The sequence below is a fragment of the Emydura macquarii genome, unplaced genomic scaffold, assembly GCF_026122565.2.
Source record: "Emydura macquarii macquarii isolate MOO-44397 ecotype Brisbane River unplaced genomic scaffold, CSIRO-AGI_Emac_v2 contig_2897, whole genome shotgun sequence".
In the NCBI taxonomy this organism is placed as follows: Eukaryota; Metazoa; Chordata; order Testudines; family Chelidae; genus Emydura; species Emydura macquarii.
In genome coordinates, this window is record NW_027133034.1 from 27413489 (window position 1) to 27436056 (window position 22568).

The following is a 22568-nucleotide window of genomic DNA, read 5'->3' on the forward strand; positions in this document are numbered from 1 at the left end:
TAAAAGGATAGGGACATCTGCCCAGGACTGCATTAAACTTAAGTCTGCAGATATTTCATCCCTAATACTCCTTGTACAACCACTCTACAAATTTAACATAAATTAGAGCCTTCAATCATAAATTAAAAGGAAAACATTTTTACTTAAATAGAAGGGTAGACATTTGCACACAGTTGATTATTTTAATGACAAATCATTTCATTTCACAAATACCTTAAAAGCACTGATCAGGGTTTGACAGTAAATCCTCTTGTTCAACATGCCATACGTTGTCAAAAGAATCCCCATATATCCTGCTCACATTGTCTTGAAAAGGTTCAGAATCCAGCTCCACAGTTAGTTTTAACTTTAGCAATGCTTGGTACAACTTTAATGCTCCTGTAACTGGCACATGTAGAATCAGTGCTACTAATTAGCATTTAAGGCAATATAAGTCAAAACATTCTACAGTACAAGATTGTGAGCTACCCCAGCAGCACAAACATGACATTTCAAACTGTCAACAGTTATGTTTATACTCAGACTTCAAGTTATTACAGTAACAATTTTATCCAGAAAGTCAAATACTTAAAAGCACTGTTTACTGTTAATTACAAAAGAAACAGCCTGTGATGCTAAATGTTAATGTTCTAACAAACAATGTGCTTCAATTTCTGGATCAATGAATGTACACAAAAATGCTTCAAAAATACATATGTTGTACAATAGAATTTATAGGTAGTGCAGTTACAGATCTTACCTAAATTTGAAGAGCTGAACAGTGCTCTTCAGGACTAGCTGATGGAAATTGAATAAAACCTGTAACTTTGCATGTTTGTTTAGCATAATACTACAAGTACCTTTTATTTAAGACCATATGAGCAATTAACATCTACCACCAGTAAAGATGGACCTAATTCTTAAACTTTAAATTTAAGACATTGGAGGAAGACGGACCATCACTCATACCAGGACTACACAAAAGAATACTTCCCTGTCCCAGAACAAATCTTTGTCATTGCTTAATTTTCTGCAAGACAATCACAGAATTTAAATTATTCCCTGCTGTACAAAAAGTCTTTGGATATTGCATGTGGTTGTCTGTTACAGGATTGAGAAATACATGTACTCCCTAGAAACCAAATAGCGTTTAGAATTTGTTTATTGGCATATAATTTCTTCTAAAATAGTTCTCTTATGTAATAATAGCAATGTTCCCAACTGGTGAGGAAAAAAAAAGGTAAGCCCCTCCTGTAATAATTCTATCATATGTCCTCAGGAGAGTTTACAAGATTCAATCGCATTCTTGTCACAGTTAGCAAAGCAAATTAAGTTTTATTTATAGTATTTTACATACATCAAAATCCCATTTGAAAACTTATTTCTCATCACAAAGTTTGTGGTACGTTAAATATTTAACATGTGATTTTGATATCTGATTAAAATTGTGCAACCCAAACTTCATAGTAATATTAGAGACTAAAGTTCAAAGTTAGTTTCACCTTTGTTTAAAAATTCATACTGTATAATTTATCCAAAAAGTAAATTGTATATTTCAGGATATATTGTTTAAATAGGAACAAGTTATTTCTACATATAATTCCTGCAGAATTACCATATGGTATGTTTTTTCTTCCTATCCACCCAGAAATCACATAAACAGAGAACTTCACTAGTAGTTGAGTAAAAGTCCTTAAATCCCATCCTGCTCCTTTCCCAAATATCCTGCATGTGTTAGCTGGCAAAGTATCAGGAGCATAGGCCTTTCTGTAATACAGAACATGCCAGCATTTTGGTTCATGTTTTGTACACATTTTCCTAAAACTGGTCACCAGAGACCATGAAAATCAATGTTTGTGTTTTTACTTTAATCTAAAAACTGTCACTAAAGTTAAACCGAAGCATTAGGTCAGTGGAAATACATTTAAAATTGCGACATTTGTTCTTGCATGATCCTGAATGTGACCATGAATTAAGTAATTGCTACATACGCAGTGTCACACCATCCCTAAGGCTTACAACCTACTTGCAACAGTAGTGAAATGCACACTCAGTGAACATAGGACATACTGCGTTTATCAGTGCTTATGTACAGTATAACAGTGCAAATACTAGCTCTCTCTGGCTCTTCCATTCTTTAACAATAACACTGCTACAAATGTAAAAAAAAAGCATGACCAGAGCTTACTGCTGCTGTTCAGCAGTAAGCTTTCCAAGCCTCATTTACTGTAAGAGTGCCTTCAGAGTGAACTTCCTATTATGGGTGAATTAATTTAATGTATAAACTTTACATCCTAAATATTTTGGTTGCTTCAACACTAAAAAGCTAAAGTGGACTCAAATTCAGTCTAGGGCAATGGTTTTCAACCTGTGGTCCATGGACCCCTGGGAGACTACAGACTGTGTGCCAGCACATCCATTCAAAATTCGTTAAGAGGTCCGCAAATGAAAAAAAGATTGAAAACCACTGGTCTAGGATAATTCCAAAAGCCATTTGAAACCTTTATCACCAAAGCATAAACAAGTCTTGTGCCTGCATGTTTAAACTGCAAGCCCGAACTACTTGAGTTGATAAAGGAGATTTATGCTATACCACAAGCTCACTTTTCTAAAGTTTTTGGCTTCCCAACATATAGAATTCCAGTAAATTCCAGTAAATTTAGTTTTATAAGATTAGTGCACTTGGGTTTAGCTTGAGAGAAAAGAGACTGGAATACACAAGACATTTCAGCTGCTGGACTGAAGAACTCGGTATGATTTGTTAAACCAGGATTTGAACCAGGTAACTGAAAATGAAAAGCTCATTAAATTAACACTGTAAAACTAGTTGTATACCCAAGAGTTAACAAACCTCATGTTCCAATACAGATATTAGAGCTTGACTGAGGCCAACCAGAGATGAGAGCATGGGGACAGGGTTTGTTTGTCTATACTGCAAAAAAAATTTAAAAAAAAAAACCCCTTCAGATCAATGATCACAGAGGAAAATGCACTCTTCATACAAAATGACAATCTGATTGTTAGGACTAGCCCGAATGCACAGTTTGCCTTACATTAAAGTGTAATTGTTAGTAAGCACATTTTTCTTGTAGTTCTCTGTAGTATGTAAGCCTGAAGTTTGAGAGAGAGACTTACTACATATTAAACGCACAGAAAGGGAAGCTTTTCAATTGTGAAATAAAAGAAAATATTTTCCCCCTCCATACCGCTATCTACAGAACTCAAACTCTGTGCAGGGATCAATAGCACACGTGAATTGAAGAATGGAAAAATGTTAAAGACCACCAAGTTACAAAACATGCATAACTGAATTAGTTTTTAAGTCACAAAATCCTCCAAAATTAAAAAACCAAAACCCCACACATTTGCATACAAAGAAGTGGGGGACAAATGCATACAACTGCACTAAAAAAAACTAAAATAAATTACTGTTTATGTAGTATTAGACACTGCTATGTCTAATTCCAGATTTCCAGTACCTTCATTTAGCTTTTTGTCCATTAAACATTCTTCATCATTGCATGAGTCAACTTCAAGGATACAGATGAGTGAGATTCACAATTTGATTAGCAACTGCAGGTGAGGGTTGTGACTTGTTTTATTCCAACCACAAAAGACTGACGCTTGTTTTTCAAGCATCTTCATACCAACAAGCTCTTGGATCTCTGAAGTTCATTCACAAATAGTTTGACTAGATAATCTTGCCTCTCCAAATGCCCACCGCTCATTTAAAAAAAAAAATCCACTGAATGAAACTCAATCATACATTTGCTATTTCTTCACTCTTTTACAGACTTTCCTGCAAAGTGTACTCCTACACTTCAGGATACAAGCATTAAATGATTCATTTTGAACATGAAATGCATAAGAAGGACATACAAAACTAGCAAGAGTAAACAATCTGAAATGTTCACAGTGCAGGGCACCCTGGAACCCAAAGGTAGGTCATATACCAACACATTTAATGAGCTGTTTGAGACCTCTGAGGAAGAAGGAAATTATGCCAATACAAATATGAATATTTTGAATTCATATTTATGAAACACTGTACCCTTGTACACAAAGAAATAGAAGTTATTGCATATTTATTTGCAACTCTCATGGATGCTAGATTTCATGAAATCAGGCCTGTTTTCTGCAGCCTTTGTAGGGGATTCTTCAGTGAAGAAGCCAGGTATTTTCCTACTGAATCAGGACTTTCACTTTAAAAATAAATTGATCTATGCTTAGGGCTGGTGTCTACACTACAGATGTGTCGACCAAAGTCAGCTTTTTGCACCAAAACAGTGGTGGTGTGCAACCTACATTCCCCCCCATCGCCCCATCCACCTCCACCAACCCAACACCCCTGACTTTGCAACAAAATAAAACCACCTTGACAAGACGCATAGAGCTTTTTGCATCAAACTTTTGGCAACAAAGCATCAGTGTTGGTTATGTGCAGAAAATGGCTTCCAAGAAGTGGCCCACAAGGCCCATCTTGACTGCTCAGGCCATCAGTTTGAACTCAGCTGCCCCGCAGCCATCCACCCTTCCCCCTTTAAAGTCCCAGGAATTTTTTAAATTCTACTTCCTGCTTGGTTGGCAAGGAGCACTCAAACTGCATCTTCCCAGAAGACAATGGTGGCTCCATGCAGCAAACGCTCTCCCGCTTAGAACACACTGGATCTTCTGGAGCTGATCAGCATTTGGAGAGAAGAGCTGAAGGAACTTTGATACTTCCAGTCAGATTTCTTGTGACACGGTGGAGAAAGGCTATGAACGGGACATGCTGCAGTGCCATGTGAAAATCAAGGAGCTAAGGCAGGGGTACCAAAAGACTAGGGAGTGAAACTATCGCTCTGGTACAGCGCCAAAGACCTGCTGCTTCTATAAAGAGCTGGAAGCCATCCGTGGCAGTGACTCCACCTCCAACGCCAAGAGACCTGTGGATACCTCTGCTGGCCTGGTGGACACCGGACTCAGCCCCGACAAAACAGTCATGGATGAAGAGGTAGTGGGAGAGGCTGGGACTGGAGAGGGTCATGGCCCCTGGGCACCCGCCAGGGGAGGCGTGCTGGCTGGGCCCTTCAGAGTTCTCCCACATTGCGTGATAGAAGTGAAGCTACAAATCAGCAGCTACCCAAAACACACATTGTCAAATAGTGTTTGGCCCTGAACAAGCCACCCGTTAGCCACTTCATATTGGCTAGCTGGCTTTTCTGGGTGGGGAGATTTTGCCTGCGGGTAGTAAAAGCACAACAAATGTCAAAATCACATTCAGCCAATTAATTTGTCCATTTCTTGAACTCTTTAAGGTGTGGCACAGATTGGATACAACATACAAGTTTAAACTGACATTCAACATACAAGTCATTTGGTCTCTGTCACTTGTCAAACACCACTGACTCGGCTCGGTTTGCAGTATTTTTGCTGTGTACAAGTTCATATTAACGTAATTTGTGGTCAAACCAACGTTTATTCTCTGAGCTCCTTCGCAACTCTGAATCTGGATTAGATCATCTCGGCAAACAAGTTGAGCGGCATACAGTGGAAGAAGAGAGGCTCTTGCAGAGAAGGAGGCTGAGAGAGCAAGAAAAGTTTAAGAACTTTTTCAAGCGTAAGAGAGATGAGGAAGATGATCATGAAGAGAGGTCGGATGCGGAAGAAGGGAGAGGCAAAAGTATTGATGTGGAAGAATGGCTAGAAAAAGAACAACCAAGCACAGAAGAAGTGACACATGAAGAGGAAGGGCAAAAAGCCATCAACGACAATGAATATAAAGAAAATGCTGAAGAAAGCCATGAGCAGGAAAAAGGTGAGAGTGACTGGCTGGAATCACTATTGCACATCAGTAGCAGGATGTTAAAACACATCTGGCCTTGGTACAAAGAGACATTGGCTTCCTTCAATTTGAAAACAAATGACCAGGGGTGCCATCTAAATTGAGAGATGTTTTGCTCAAAGCAGGATCAACAGCATTTCAAAATAAAGGTGAGCTGCCCAGTGGCAAAATTGGAAATAGAACCCGATCGTTGACAAAGAATCAGTTCATGAAAAGGCAGACCAATGGAAAGGAAGTGACTAGGACCTGACTGGCTTATTCACCTTGACAAAAAGTTCATTCTGCGTTTGTTATCTACCCTTTCCAACTTCACCTGCAAATTCTAGGTCATCATTTGAGAAAGAGAGTGGGTTCAGTCAGTGGAGAAGAGTTGAAATTGCATGAAAAGAGGCCATACCATTGTTTCTTTCCATGTACAAAAATTGTCAGAGCATCAATTACACATTAATGTAATGGTCGACAGTACTCCTGAAAAACAGATAAGATGAAAAGAATCATTGGAGGGAAGTGCTGTGACAATTACTAGCTACCCCGAACTTACACCTTTGTGTGGCCATTGTGAAAATATAGCATCAGACGAGAAAAATCCAGGAAATTTTTTGGCTGTTGTAAAATTCCTTGCCAAGTACAATCCTGTGATGGCAAAGAAGCATCCAGGCAAGGCGGGATACCTTTCCCTGTGGATACAGGGCAAGTTCATTTAGCATCTTGGAAATGAGGTTTGAAATCGAATGCTTGATGAGATTCGAGAGGCAAAATACTTTGGGCTAATGATCGACTCAACGCCAGATGCCTCACATGTTGAACAGGTGTCGAGTTATTTGATACATCCATCTTAATTATGAGAAGAGCCCAGTAGAAATTTAAGAAGCCTTTTTCAGTTTCACTGAAATCACGCAGAAGGATGCAGCTGGTTATGAAACCATAATTCTTGAAAATCTTGATTCAGATGGCCTCTCCTTTGAAAACTGTCAAAGTCAAATGTACGATAACGTGGCAGTCATGAGCGGTCACATCAGCAGTCTTCAGGTGAGGCTGTTAAATCAAAACTGCAAAGCTGTATTTATTAATTGTGATAACCATTCCCTCAATCTGGCTTGTGTGTATGCTACTTCCGTCGATCCGATTGTCATTACCTTTTTTGGAACAATTGAAGCCCTGTGTGTTCTTTGTAAGTTCCACTGGTCGTTGGAAGAGAATGAAGGATGAGCTAGACGTTTCCCTGAAACGCCAGTCAGAGACGTACAGCATCTTCTCTTGTATATCATCACAAGTGATATGTCAGGGTTTTGACCGTCTAGTTAAGTGCTTGGAGAAATGAGTGATGATGCTCTTGAGAGGAGATGGAGCAAAGCTGACAGTTTACGGAACAGTGTTGAGTTTTCCCTTCGTAGCTCTACCTCCATTTTGGAGTAAAATACTTGGAAGAGTTAATATCGTATAGAAAAGACTCCAAGATCCAAAGATTACTATTAAAGAAGCTGCTGCTGACATGGAAAATCTTGGCCTTTTTTGGGAAGAGAATCAGGATGGAATAGTGGAGGCGGCCATTGGAGCTGGTCTCCAAGTAGCCTAAGAGTATGAAATTCTCACAGAACATAGAGGAAAAGGATGCCTAGAGAAAAAGCAGAAGATGCAGGTTTCTCTCTGCAGCAAGAATTGAGATATGTGATGCGCTTGGTGACTGACAGACTGAAGGAGAAAATGAGGAACAGATATACCAGCCTGTGAGAATTTCACGATTGATTGGGACTTCTGCTCAACATGAAGTCTCTTTTCAGCGCTGATCTGCACCTCTCTCAGTTGAAAGAATACTGCTACGATTTTACAGCCTTTTTTTTTTTTTTTTTTTTAAAAAGACCCCATGTTGAGACAGAATCACTATCAGGAAGTCTCGACTGTTACATGCTGCTTATGAACCGCCAAGAGAGTGACATTGCTATGCCATCAAGCGCCACGGAACTGCCAGAATCCATTATAATGTATGGTAAAGATGTTTTCCTAGATCTCCGAATCTAGTTTTGATGCTTACCATGGCCGTCTGAGTGGCTTCGTGCAAGCAGACATTTAGCAAATTGAAGATCATCAAAAGCCACCTGAGGTCAACAATGAAACAAGAGCATCTTTCAAACCTTGCTTTACTTTCTATTAAAAAAACCTGTTTTTGAAAGTATCAGTGCTGACAGTGCTATAGATAAGTTCACTGAAATTAAAGCACAAAGAATTGTTTTTTAATTACAGGCAATACAGTCAGTTCAGTTTTTTTTCCCTAGGCTTTGTATTATTGTGATTTTCTGTGACCAAGTATTGCTATGAGAAGGATGGTATGCATGCCATCTATCGCCCTGCCACAGTTAAAGAATCCAATTGCTGTGAAGTCATCCATTATTTCATGCACATTTCCAAGCCTCTCAGTCCTTCGTAGCAGAGTGCAATTAATGGCCCTGTACACTTGCAATAACACAATGCCAACAGTGGACTTCCCAACTCCATACTGATTAGCAAGAGTCCGGAAGCAGTCTAGAGCTGCCAGCTTCCTCACAGTAATTGCCATGCATTTCTCCACCGAGAGGGCAGCCCTCATTCTGGTGTCCTTGTGCTGCAGGGCAAGGCGAGCTCCACACAGAGTTCCATTAAAGGTGGGTTTGCGCAATCAAAAGTTCTACAGCTACTGCTCATCAACCCAGATATGCATAATGATGCGATCCCACCATTCAGTGTTTGTTTCACATGCCCAAAAGCAGCGGTGCACCATGAGCAGATGCTTCATGAATACAAACAGTAATCCAGCATTGTTTGCATGGCACACAGCAGGTCAGGCATCTCAGATTCCTGTTCCGATTGATATACTCAAGATATACTGCATGAGCAGCCGTGACAGGTCCAGAATACTGACAACAGTGGAGAGCAGTGGAAGATCCATCTTTTCAGACGGAAATGGTGGACGCCAGCAAACTGGGGCCATTGAAAAAGGCCACAAAACATAGTCGGAAACCCATGGAATGATGGAACGGAAATCACTGTATTATGGGACGTTGAGCCTGCACTCGTGATGTACTGTGATCCATTCTGCCTTCCCACACCTCTTAGCGGCACAAAGTGGCAAGCTGCACAGTGGGATAACTGCCCACAGTGCACTGCTCTCACTGTCAATGCTAGAGCACCAACTGCGAACATGCTTTGGCGACACAAGTGTTGTGTGGACAGGCACAAGCTTATAACTAAAGTGCTTTTTAATCATCGCTGTAACTTGCGTCGACAACACTCTCTAATGTAGACCAGGCCTCAGTGATCTCGGTAAGTAGAGAGCCTGCATATTCTGTTCATGCACATTCTCCAGTTACTTCACTTTCGAGGTGTCCTTTCACATTGCTATAAGTCATTTCACATCCCAAATTGTCATCAAGTAGGAGTTTCAAGATTAACATTCACACAGTTCTATCAATGTTCACCTTATAGCTCTATCAGTGTTCCTCTTATTTAATCCACAGTGCTGTAAGTGAAGAGGTATAACAAACATATTTGGAAAAATCAATCTATCTGTTAGAAATAAGATTTCCAAAGCTTGACCTTTAAATTATGCCTTAAAAGAGTCTCATTAACCCCACTGGCATTAGCAACCTGGAGGACTGACAGCTAACTTCTGATTTATTATGAGCTAGCACTTATTGCTGAGAAAATCAACTACTTACACCAAGAGGACTGAACAAAGCTTTGTTGCCATTTGTATCTGAATAGGTAAATTGACACATTTACCCTCCCCAACTTTACTATCCAGCACTCTCAATTAAATGACAGGACACACACATTTAGACAGAGATCCTCAAAAGGTATTAGGCGTCTAAATCCCACCAATTTTAATAGAAGTTAGGCAACCTGAAATACCTTTGTGCATCTGAGCCTTCCTGACTCAAGCCAACCGCTGCACATTGTTTCTGGCTGTCAAGCCACCACCAAAGGGTCACTGATAAGATTTCAGCAAGTGAAGAAAAACTGTTTTAAAAGTAAATTGAGCTGTGTCAAGACTTTCTTATCCAAATGGAAAAACTGGAGTCTATCTGTTAATTGACAGAGGAGTCCAGCTTTCCTGGCTAATGAGAAATGTTTTAACAAATAAAAATTCCTAAATTCTCTGGGCCTAGAGGATGAAGAGACTACAAGATAAAAATAAGCTATAAAGCTATTTACTGAGGGCAAATATAAGGTAATAGATATTATAATAGAGTGTTTGCAAGAAGACACGGATTGTGTTTTGTGGATGCCACACCAAACATATAAAAAGGCTGTTTGTGGGTGAACATACATTCTCTGGCCACAGAAGTTACGCAGCCTTGGAACAGCCACTGATAGACAGTGTAATCATTCAGTCCTCCAAATTATAGATCACACCCTCCTACCTTAATTTTAAAGAACCATCCACTTAACAAAAAAAACTACTAGTGATTTAAAAAAAAGGGGGGGCAGGGGGGAGAGAGAGACAAAAAATAGTTACTGGCAGCTGATACAAATGAGAAGTTTCATTTGCCCCAAACCCTCAATAAAATGCTTTTCAAAACTCTCTCAAGTGAGAATCACGATACAAGGATGTACGATTAGTGATTTTTTTTTTTACTTGAAATCATTTGCATTCCTACTGCTTATTCTCTCACATCTTTGATATACTTATTGTAAAAAGGACTCATTCAGCCTCATTCATTTTTTGTTACAGTTTTCAGATACTGAGATGCAAGTGCAGTATCAAATTCAATACTATTAGATATATATAGAACACATTACACTAGAAACCTCCAAGGACAACAGTGTAGGATACAATAATGGACATGTAGAACAGTTATTGCAAACCTGATTAAGCCATTAAGTGGCACATGACAATCTCTAGTCATCCATGCATCTGTCTTAATCCTCCCCTTTCCTCAGCATAACCTGCAGAGGCTTATTTACATTCAGCACAATACAAATACTTAGTATATGTAAGAATCCCCTCCCCCATGAAATTTAGCTTTTCTTTTTTGCATCCTAAAAGTAGCTGCAAGTGAAAAAAGGCTTGCATCTCATTTCCTCCCATTTGAGACCAGTTCTAATGGACACAGAGGAAGAACAGAAACAAATTAGTGTGAAAGGCGAAGTTCTGTCCAGCAAGTGTATCCCCACAGAAGATGGAGGAGGAAAAGGTGCAAGTCAAGGCAGAATGTGACTCTGTGGATTTAGTATTGAGTTCTACTGACTGCAAGTCATTCTGAAATGAGTTTGAGCATGAAGGAGAGGAGAGAACATAGGCAGACAACTGGAGAGAAAAGAGGACTGACTCCAAAGATGAGGTCAAACTAGTAGATTTGAAATTTGCAATTTTTTTTTTTTTTTTTTTTTTTTTTTAAGCACAGAAGTTCTAAGATTTCAACATTGTTGGGCTAGAGAAGATGGAAGTCCTCTGAGAATTACTTTAATTTCCATACAACAACAAAGTACTAAAAAATAAAGAATGTTCCAACATCTTTATATCAGGGCAGGTTAAAAGTTTAGCGTGTTAGTATGCAGCCAACACTAAAATATTTCAAAGTTTTTAAAAAGAATGCCCTCTAATGCACAGCAAGAACTAGTGAACCAAACACTGGAAAGGTACTTCTGTGGACAAAGGCTGAACTGCATTTAAAGTGCGACACTTCACTATGTCACTACCATACTGCAAAGAGAATGCACCCTTCCAAACCATCATTCAGTCCCTGCGTTGCTTATTTTAAAAAAAAAAAAAAAAAAAAAAAAACCTGAGAGAGTAAGGCTGGATTAGAAACCCACTCAACTGCAACAGGTAAGTCTTTGATTTTTGTTCATCCATAATAGGTTTGCTGTCAGAGGTCAAAACTTTTCATTATGGCATCATGGTCAAACTTGAAGGTCAAGAAAGCTCTTGATGAGAAAGTGAATTTATAATGACCATTACATGCCAGAGGGTGTCCCTCTGCATGTTCTAGCAGCAGGTCTTCAATGGAGAAACACACATCATATGCTGCATCTGCTTTAAAAAAAAAAAAAAAAAAAAAAGGTAAAAGATAAAACTTTCAACCACAGAACAAATTTTAAGTACTACTGATCAATGAAGACTTCATTGAAAACATGCTACTATTTCAGTTTAAAAAGCCGTACATTAAACTTAAGTTTAATTAACATTTACTCACACTGACAGTTTGACCATTTTGGTCTTCATTTCAAAACAAAAAAGTGTAACAAGAAATGTCTTATCTTTATTGGCCACCTAGTGGTCAAAACAAGTTTTGCAGGCGCTACATTACCAGTTTAAGCTTTTTACCCAAATGGTTAATTCTCTTCTGCAAAGCACAGGTTAGGGCAGAGGAAATCAGTTTTGTTTTGTTTTTGTCAAGGTCCAAATTTCATAATCAAGGTCAAGACTCCAGAGAAATTAATACAAAAACAATAATGATGATAAGCAAATAAAAAGATTTTGCCGTCTGTTCAAAAGCATCTGGTGGTCCGGATTTGGCCCGCGATCTACCTATTGACTATCCCTGGATTAGGGTGAGCAACTCCTTGGACACTGTCCCATTCCAAAGTGGAGACTGGAAAAGGGGCTGGAGAGTCCCTCAGTGGCCTTAAGACAGGTGGTGGCAATTTCAGAATGGCCCTTGCACCAACAACCCTACCACTATCAGCAGTATTAGCTGCTCCAGCTCCTATACCACCCTGCGAAGCCTTTTCAGTGACCTATTCAAATGGTCACCACCATGGCATGCCCCCTCTGAGGTTCAGCCCAGATGACCATTGATGGAGAAAGTAAGGCAATGTATAACTATGAGCAACTGTATATTCCACCATCCTACAGATTTCACAACTAAGGAAAGGGATCTTAAAACATTTAATAAAAGGTTTCCATTTTTGGCATGAAGTGTAAGACATTGATGCAGTCTCAAAAAATTGTTTCCAATGAAAAATTAATGTATCCATATGCAATTGAAAACTAATATACTTGCCTGTTTCAAAGTTATCCTGAAGTCTTCTTGGATTAAGCTTTTTTTCACATTTCTGATTAAGAAAGTGAACATACATTACATTCTTCATAATACATGCCTTAATTTCAACAGTACTAGTGAGGAAATAAATGCAACTGCTAATTAATACCAGACTGGTAGATTAAGTTTACTTTAACAATGACAACCATTCTTTAATTAGGCATCAAATATTAATTTTAAATCAAAGTATCTAGCTAGTGTTATCAATTTAGCTTTACAAAGTAAATTCTGTGATACTGCTGTAAAGAATTATCTAGCAGTGAGAGTACCCCTACAAATCTGAAAGTGTGAAATAGGGCAGTTTACATATGACAACTAAATCTTTCAAGGTTTGGTTTTTGGGTTTTTTTAAACGCAATCTAAAAAAGGCTTTTTTTCCCTCTAAGTATTTGTTATTGCATCATGCTGAGAGCTGAAGACAAGCTACTTACCTAGAGTGTAAGTATCACACCAATATTTAAGATATGGACATTTTATTCATGGATAAACTTATTTGCTTAAAGAAAAAGGGGCATATTGAAGTGCATGGAGCACATTATGAGAAGTGCATTCTCCAAGAATTTAAGTGCTAACCACAATTAGATCTACGTTGTTCTACTATAGTGAACAAAGCATGGCCCCACATATTCCACAGAAATTGATGCAGACAAAAAAAAAAAAAAAAAAAAAAAAAAAAAAATCAACCCTTGACTTGTAATTGTGTTTCAGAATCTTAATTTTCATTTTTAAAACGTTTTTCTAGCCTAATAGCTGTGGAGACAACCTTTAAAACATGAACCAAGCATAAAGTGATGCAGTAATACCTGCCCAAGTCTTCAGACTGCCTGTAACAATAGCTACAAGGTGTGAACTGTCCCATTCATCAAGGACCTATGTACTCTGTACTTCCAAGGTTGTGGAATACAGCATTTTCTCAGAGGTCACAAAAGTCAATATTTCTTCTGCCACCAATCTCCTGACACTTTGTTCTTTCCCCCTGCCCTGCCAGGACCCAGCTTGAAGCTGCCTGTTGCTTCATTGTCTTCTCCTTATGGGGGATGGGATGGGGTGGGGGGGGAGACGGACGACGACGACACATTATTTGGATTACAGTGCACACTCCCCACACCATTACATGGAACCAGACAGCAGGAAATTGGGAAGCCAGAACTGAAGTCCAGTTTTCAGCCAAGGAGCGGGGAGAACCAAAAGTGCAGGCTGGCAAACTGAGCTGCCTGGAGAACAGTGCCGCAACGGAGTCCTAGAAAGTCAGGGAGATGAGGAGAAGGGGTGCAGTTTTCTGAGCGTGGCGAAATGGACAATATTGCAAGAGCCAAGGCAGAGGATGTAGAAGCAAGCCATCTGGAGAGCATAGTGGAAAAACCCAGCCCCAAAAAATATCACTGCCAAAAACAGTCAGATACATTTTATGTTAACAAGATTTTCCCCAACCAATGATCCAGCTGGGAGGAAGGGGTGTTTGTATGGTGGCAAGGAGTATTTTAGTATTTTATGGTGACAGAATAAATTAATGTCATGGAATTTCAGGTTTGTTGAGGCAGAATTTGATCCCATTGTGCCATGAACATAGATTAAAAGCCTACATCTCCTTTCTCCCTGGCTAAAATTTGAGACCTGTCATTCTTTGTCAGAGAGCTGGAAAACTGCAGGAAGGATCATCGCTTGAAGTCCTGATAGGGCTCATTTTAGTATGAACTAGAATTCAGTTACAAAATACTAATTGGAAAAATTATAATATTCAATATTCTCCAAGTGTACATGTACATGGGATGAGAAATGTCAACTTTCTGCAGTGCATATAACTGAACACTGTCGTTTAGATCTATTGTCATGGACATGCAATCTAACATTCCATGACCAAAACCTTCGTCTACTTACCTCGCGATTCGGCGGCAGTCGACGGGAGTTACGCAAACTACACAGCGTAGTTTGCGTAACTCAGGTCGACTGCTCTGCTTCCCTTCTGCGTGCTGGTCACACTGCGCTGCGCTTCTTGAGGGGGTAGATTTACTCAGTCGACTTCCTGATTGAGTGAGCGGGTCTAAACTGACCACTCAATCGATCCAGAAAGATCGATCTGGCGGCAGTAAATATAAACAGCCTTAGTTAAATGTCACCAACATTTGTTAATGTGAGTGCTACTGCTGCCAATCTTACCAACGTATGGTTCTGTTTTGCTGGCTGACTGTGGATTCCATTTGTCTTCTTCTTTTGGTTAGAAGTGTCTTGATATTGCTTTCTACCATTACCTCTCATGTTCTGAATCAGCCAAACCCAAAAAAGGTAATACAAATAAAGGTTAAGTGTCAGTGCCATACACAACCACATTATGATACTATTTATATCAACTTTCACTCAAGTACCTCAAGTCATTTTATGGATTAGAAACTGAGGCACAAGGAAGTTAAAGCTACTCTTCAAAGTTATTCAGCAAGCCAGCTGCAGAGGTGGGAAAATAACTGTAGGTCTGTTGATACCCAGTCCTCTGGTCTAATTACTAGACACACTCCTTTCCATGATATAAAGTCCCACTATTACTTAAAGGAAAATACCCAACGATCTAAATTAAAAAAAGAGTATAAACAAAAGAACTACCACCAATTTTAAGAGGAAAAAAATTAAACTGATTGGGAAACAAAAAACTACCTTTGTTTTTAGAACTTCAGACATCTCAGAATGATTGTTATATGGCTTCTGTTGCTGTGGTTGTCTGTACTTTGTCCACTGGTCTCCTGGAGAGCCATCTGTAAACACCTGCTGGCTATAACGAAGTTTGGATCTATTCCATTTAAAAAAATAAATTATCTGTAAAAGAACTTAAATTCAAGGCTGTTATGATCAGAACAGAAATACACATTGTTCTGCTTCTCCAGATAATCTTACAACATAAGCTAAAGCAGAGAAACACTGGATCTTAATCTTAATATTTTCTGCACTCAATCTGATTTTGCTTACTGGGGAAGAGTTTTACACTAGGGGGAAAATGTGACTTCATAAGGCAACAGTATGTGGCAAGTAAAAAGAAGATTTCTTATTCTTAGAATCCTGTCCCTTCTTGTGTTGTGTAGGTATCAAGTAGGTACACCTTGACATTTTATTTAATGTAACGGTAGTCTTGGTGCTGAACTGACCCAGATTGCTGGTGGAGAACCTCCACTTTGTGAACCTGAATTGGTTTGAGAAGCAGCTCAATCATGTGACTGCTACGAAACCCTGATACAATTGCCCCCACTTTCATTTAAGATCTCCCTGTCACACCCAATTTTGTTTAAAAAGTTCATCTCCGAGTGGTTTAACATGTTACAAGATCGTTTTTTCAATCCCCCCCCCTCACAATGACAACATTGGTTTTAGCCAACTTTCTTTGAAATTGACATTACTTTGAAATTACTTTTTTAGTGCCAGTCAGTGATTCTTCCTGACTTTGTTCCATTATTTTTGGTGCTTCTCCTTCCTTTCAGCACTACACTGATTATTTTAAAGAGCTTATCTACCTATTCTACCTTCTGATAGAGAATTTCAGTATTATTAAATGTTTTTTCTTCACTTTCTTTCCATATTCCCACATAGGAAGTCCAAGACATTCCCTCAGTTTTGCCATATTCTAAAATTTTCCATACAGTAGTTTCAAGCACATCAGGACAATAATTAACCTCTCTATCCTATTAACAGTCCTATGGATCACTCTAAGATCTATTATATTAACTCATTATATTACTGGAACAGAAATAATCTGAAATAAAGAATAAACATTCTTCAGCTTTGTGTAGCCAATACTTTATAAAAAGGTTGTTGACAAACATGTCAAATTGATCTAGTTTCTTACCTTGCTTTTTCCATGGTGGGCTTGGATGGCGTGCTCCCAGTGGATGAAAATCCATTGTCACTATCAGAGGAGTCCCCATACCTTCGAGAAAGCCAGTCTCTCAATGGTCTGTGAACAAGTTAGTGTTTTGTCAACAAAATCCAATGTCCTGAAAACTAGAGGCTAGACTTTGGCTTTTCCTGAACATACCTGATGAAGGGAATGGCCATGAAAAACTTGTTGGGTGCCAAACCAAGCTTGGACTTTGGGGTCATGTCATTTCTATGGCATGGTAATTTGTCAATTGAGAACCATTCAATGTTCTGAAATACAGAAATAAGTAATTACTTTAGTGAAGTCGTCAAGGCATGTAAGCTAATGCACATCATTCACAATGATTTTCTTTAAAATCAGGAAACTACAGCAAGCGTCTGAATTAACAGGCCATGACAGAACTGCTAACCAACACAAGTTATTTAAAATGTTAGGATCGCTTTTCTGGCCACAACCCTATGTAATGGACATACAATGCAAGTTTGCAGTGTTGTTATAGCCATGTTGATCCCAGAATATAACAGACCTGAAGAAGAGCTCGGTGTAACTCAAAAACTTGTCTTTCCACCAAAGAAGGTGGTTTATTAAAAGATTACACCACCTTGTCTCACATTGTATAATGTTTATGTAGTGTAACAGACAGGGTCCCTAAAACGTAGAATGCAGTACACAGTAACTCAGATACTGAAAGTTAGTTCATTTAAAACAACAAAATAGTGCTTGATTGTGTACTGAACACCCTAGACAGCAATGATAATTAGAGGACACAAATAACTTTCAAAGCTTTTCTCTGTTCCTCCACCCCTTCCCCAACCTTAACCCATCTTAAGGCCAAACAGAAGCAGATCATCATCAACCACACAGAAGAAGCCCCAGCATACATTATATTCGTGTCCACAGAACTGAAAAACCCTGTTCGAGTATTGATCCCCGCTTACAGTACAGGACAAAAAAGTGGAAGCAAGCAAAAGCAAAAGGGTGAGAGCAAATACCTTTTATAATATATTATGAGGGTTTTACAAAGATGTTTTTAACTATCATAATTTTATACTATCTGGGGTATAAAACACAGAAAAATTAATACACAAAAACCCAGTTAACGCCTTCCACTAGTCAGTCCAGCTCTGTGCTCCAGCCAGGCTCTGCAATTCAGATGATACATGCTCAGGTGAGAGCATGTGACACACTGAAAGACCTTTAAGAATAATTTACCCAGAACTCAAAAATAGAAATCAAGGTTTTAACTAGATCAAGTCAATGTTGTTTTTAATCAATTTGGGGCATTGTCATCTTTTGTTTAATATTTTGCAGACCATTAACTTTGATCAACCTTTGCTGAGGTAGTGGAAACCTGAAAAGTCTTTAGAAACAAACATAACTATGTGTACCCGAATTTCTCTTCTGGTTTTGGGGTTGAATTTTGTGTCCTTTGGAACTCCTGGAATGATGTACAAGCGTGCTAACTGATCATTGATTCGTAGTTCAATGTAGTCATCTTTGCAGATGTAATCTTTGATATCAAAACCAGTTTCTTCAAACACCTGAGAAGCATACAAATCAAATTAGCAATGTGCAGGTCATACCCTCAAATAGATTTTGAAAGGCTAAATCATCAGAATGGAAACCTTTATTACTAATTCTCAGATAGCGATTGTAATATATTTGAACACATGCACAGACACTTGATCGCTAATCAATCTCTACACTCAGATTTTGTCCATTACAACTCAAGAGTGTGAAGTGGAAAAGACTTCAGATAATCTGTGAAAGAACGGGGCATTCACTGGAAGTGCGGAGACGACATAATTTACCCCAGCTCCTCTTTGCTCTCAGATGTTTCTCCACAGTGACAAGCTAATATAGGAAAACAGTACAGCTGCTTGTTGATGCTGCTGGACACATGAAAAAATATTTTGCTTCAGATGAAAGTTGACACACTGGATGGAAGAGAGTTTAGACATCCAGGAAGTTATAGAAAAATATAAAGAACTCCTAATTTTGTTTCTACACTTTAGTTCTCTCACATCCCATGGTACTAATAATGCCCTATGAACTGCCCCAAATATTCATTCTTATGTCAATTCTTGTATCAAAATTCAACAGTACTGTGAGTAGTCTATACGTTAGTAAATATATATATATATATTAAATTACTAAATTCAAACTGTCCAAAGTAATAAGGGGGATACAAAACTCAGTTACTCAGTCTGCTGACATACCATTACAATCGGTTACTCAGAAGGAATCAAAATACTAAAACTGTGACAGGTTCATTATGCACACTAAAAGTAAATTATATTATGGATAAATATTTTACTGTAGTATTTCACGTTTCACCACAGGAGGAGAAAAATACCCTTCCCTTTTGATATGGGCACAAACTAAGACTAGATGTAGATTTACTTTTTAAAAATTAAGATTTTATCCTCTTCACATTATAATAAAACATTTATACTCCTACCAGGTATCATTACTGAGAAGAGCAGAACATACAGTTGTAAAATAGCCTTAAACGCCAAGATTATTATTTTTTTTTTTTTTTTGTGAAGTTACGTGGGAGGGCGAGGGGACCCCAATTTCTCCACTTCCCACCAAACAAGTCACTTTTAAAACTGAAAAACTAATATTTCTAGAAGCTTTTGATCAGTGCCCTGGACTGAAAATGTTGCAAATGCCTTACCAAAAAGCAGACCTGAGGAGTCTTAATGAAGACAAATTGTAATCTTTGCACTTATACAGCTGTGAACACACAGATGAAACTGGTTGGAAGCGAAGTTGGTTCAGCATATGACAAATTTCATTGAGATCTGTGTCCACCTCTATATATAAACTGAGTTTTCTTTATTAAACAGATAGGGACAAGCTGGACTGTGAAAACTATGGAGTCAGCATTGTTCCCTGGATTATTGATCTTGCCCAATACAATAGAAAAATAATTTGTAAAACTGTAAATTAAGTCTCTATGTAGTTGTGGACAGATTGTTGTGAGTACAAGATTTTTTGAAAGCAGACTCCCCTTCCACTGCTTCATATACAGTAAAATTTTCAATGAAATTGAAATAATGAAAAGGGAGCAGAATAAAATGCAGCTGATGTCTAGCAGTTCCTTCTATGTGACAAGATCACGTAGAGGGGAAAAAAATCATTAAGGGAATCTTTTTAAAAGGGAGGAGTAAGGTTTGAGAGTCTGACATAAAAGCTTTTAAACATGAAAGATTATTCTATGCCCTAATAACTTTAATATTTAATACATTAAATGGACAACAGATCAGAGATCAACATAGAAAGTTTTGTTTATTTCACTGCCAAAAGAAAGTCAGCTGGCATTTGTCCCCACAGACTATAAAACAAGAGCCTCAAAAAGCAGAACACCAAAAAAAAAAAAAAAAAAAAAAAAAAAAAATCGCAATGATAGTTTGCCTAATGCTGTTAACTTTGGACTAGTCTCCTATACAAAAAAAAAAGTGTTGGGTTGGAATAGAAGCTAAGGAAAGATAAAAAGTATACAAGTTTTGGTGAATAGTATTCCAAACTCATCATTTGTAAAAGCAATTCTAAAATGAAAACCAAGGCTTTTGTCGGATCAAGCCTATTCCTTCAACACAGCTCCAAGCAAAAGAAAAAACGAAGATTAAATGGCAAAAAACTTTGTTAACTTACAGTTAAGGTTGCCTGGTGATGATATTGTGGAAGGGCACATGCTAAGTTCAGCAATACCCAAACATGTAAAAGCCAGAAAATACAAATGTAAAGTACATGTCCACACAACCTTAATCCCGCACCCCTGGAGCTGTCAATACTACTGGGAAATATCTGCATGCACTCCAGCATTGTGTTAGCCATATTAAGCAGTGGAGGAATAACTTGAGCAGCTCGGAAAAGCTGTCATTGGGATAGATCTGGTGACATGTGACCTCAGAGGCTGTGGGTGAGTCCCTCTTCTTAACCCACCAAAGGAAGAGGTCCATTTGAAACTTAGGAGATCCAGTATGCCTCATTTCAGTGTTGAATTATGTAGCCTGCATTAGTAGCGGGGCACAGGGCTCTTCTTGTCATGGAGATTGTCAGTTGTGAGATGGAAGATGAACATGGTCTGTTAATTAATGAAAGGTAAGTGGAAAGTATAGTGTTTGATGGATAAGTCCCTGGAAAATCCCACTTGAACCAGTATTTGTACACCTCTCCAGGGGGTGGCTTCTCTGGAGATGTTACCACCTGAGTGAATTTGTCTAATCAGCACCTGCTCTTCTCCTATTTATAGTTCCCATGGGAAAAAAAACGTACAATTTCACAGTAACACATACACAACTTCATTTAATACAGTGAACTCCAAAGGTGTAAAATGAATTCAATAAGGTTTAACTCAACTCAAAATTCATTCAGGATATTGCAGACAATTGGCAGTCTGTCACAGCGTTAGTCAAAAATTGTATAGCACCTGGTGGTGGTAGCTTTTAAAATACAGAAATGAATGCATTTTGTACAACAGGTCTCCCCAATAAATAATACTCTTGGGAGAATTCTGCGCCAAAAAAAAAAAGTTCAGCACACATTTTAAAATTCTGCATATTTTATTTGTCAAAACAACACAATATACCCATCAGCAAGTATGTCTGTAACAATACAGGCAACAAAAAAGATTCAGGAAATGTTTTTGACAAAGATTCCTTACTAGGCATATTAATACATAACTGAGTAATAATTCATTTAAACTACAATACAGAAATTATTTCCTGCACCTCTCAGAAGCAGTGCAAAGGCTTGAGGGAGTCGGGGTAACAGAGGAGCTGAGGGAGAAGGAAGTAATTACTAGGAAGGAGACAGGGAGTAAACCTGGAGAGTTGTTGGGTATGGATGGGAGAAGCATGGAACAGGGTTTTGTTTTGGGTTTTTTTGTTTTTTGTTTGTTTTTTTTTTGGGGGGCGGGGGGGCGCGAGGAAGCGGGGGGGAGAATTGTTAGGGAGTCTCTCCCATGCAGACCCTGGTTGACCCCTGGCCCCTCCCATTCAGTGAGGCACATCAGCCCTTGGCCCCGTGTATCCCTGCACCCTCACTCAGGCATTCCCCTCCATATCCAAGTGACCCCTCCTCCCTCCCCCCTGCCTCAATGCTGTCACCCCACTAGCTCCTGCCCATCAGTCCCCCCATACTAGCCCTTCTGAACCTCAGTCTATGTGACACCCCATCCCCAGCAGCCGTGTGCCCCACATTGCCCATCCCTCCTCCTTCCCCCCCCAAATATCATGGGCCTCCTCACCTGGCCCCATGGACAGGGCACTGTGAGGAAGGCAGCCACTGTCCTCTCCTTCTCTGTGACTGGGTGCTCAAGCCCTGAGCCCACTGCCCTCTCTTCTGGAACCACAGCAGCCCCTAGTGGGCAAAAGGTGTAATTTTAATGCTGCCCACAGGATCTATTTTCTGCAAAGGAGGGGGAGGGGGGGATAAGTCTGCAGGGGACACGAATTCTGTGTGCACAACCCAGAAAAATCTATGAACCCCTATGAACCTAGAAAAAAAAATCTATGAAACCCTAGACGCTCATTCAATCCAGACAAGAAATCTCTAATGCTTTTAGTTTTTACAACCTTCCTTTGGTAATTTAATTCCATCTCTCAATAACTCCTTGAGTGCAGCATGAGATTTTATTACACATATCTTTACATAACTACAAATATTATTGCTCATAAAATGAATATAACCTACTTTTACATTCAGCTGGATTATGTGCCTGGCTTTCCCCAATAGTGAATTCCATAGTGACTATAAACCCAAAAAAAACCCATATCTGAAGTACTGTCTTAACCTTTACCTACTATTTACAGTACTCCCTTGTTCTTGCATTTCTTATCAATAAAAAAGATGGAACTGTTTACAAGTTTTACTG

At 38.9% G+C, this 22568-nt stretch overlaps 1 protein-coding gene across 4 annotated transcripts in view; it reads right to left on the reverse strand.

Moving 5' to 3' along the window:
* Positions 1-168: 168 nt before the first annotated feature.
* Positions 169-22568, reverse strand: part of DCP2 (decapping mRNA 2) — a 38019-nt gene continuing 15619 nt past the window's right edge. For all 4 annotated transcript variants that reach the window (XM_067568945.1, XM_067568947.1, XM_067568946.1 and 1 more), the window contains exons 5-11: positions 18073-18225; positions 16841-16953; positions 16652-16759; positions 15472-15604; positions 14983-15084; positions 12787-12838; positions 169-11813 (exon numbers count right to left, since the gene is read on the reverse strand). In XM_067568945.1, the coding sequence (XP_067425046.1) occupies positions 11650-11813; positions 12787-12838; positions 14983-15084; positions 15472-15604; positions 16652-16759; positions 16841-16953; positions 18073-18225 (825 nt within the window). In that variant the 3' untranslated portion in view covers positions 169-11649. The remainder of the gene's footprint in view (positions 11814-12786; positions 12839-14982; positions 15085-15471; positions 15605-16651; positions 16760-16840; positions 16954-18072; positions 18226-22568) is intronic.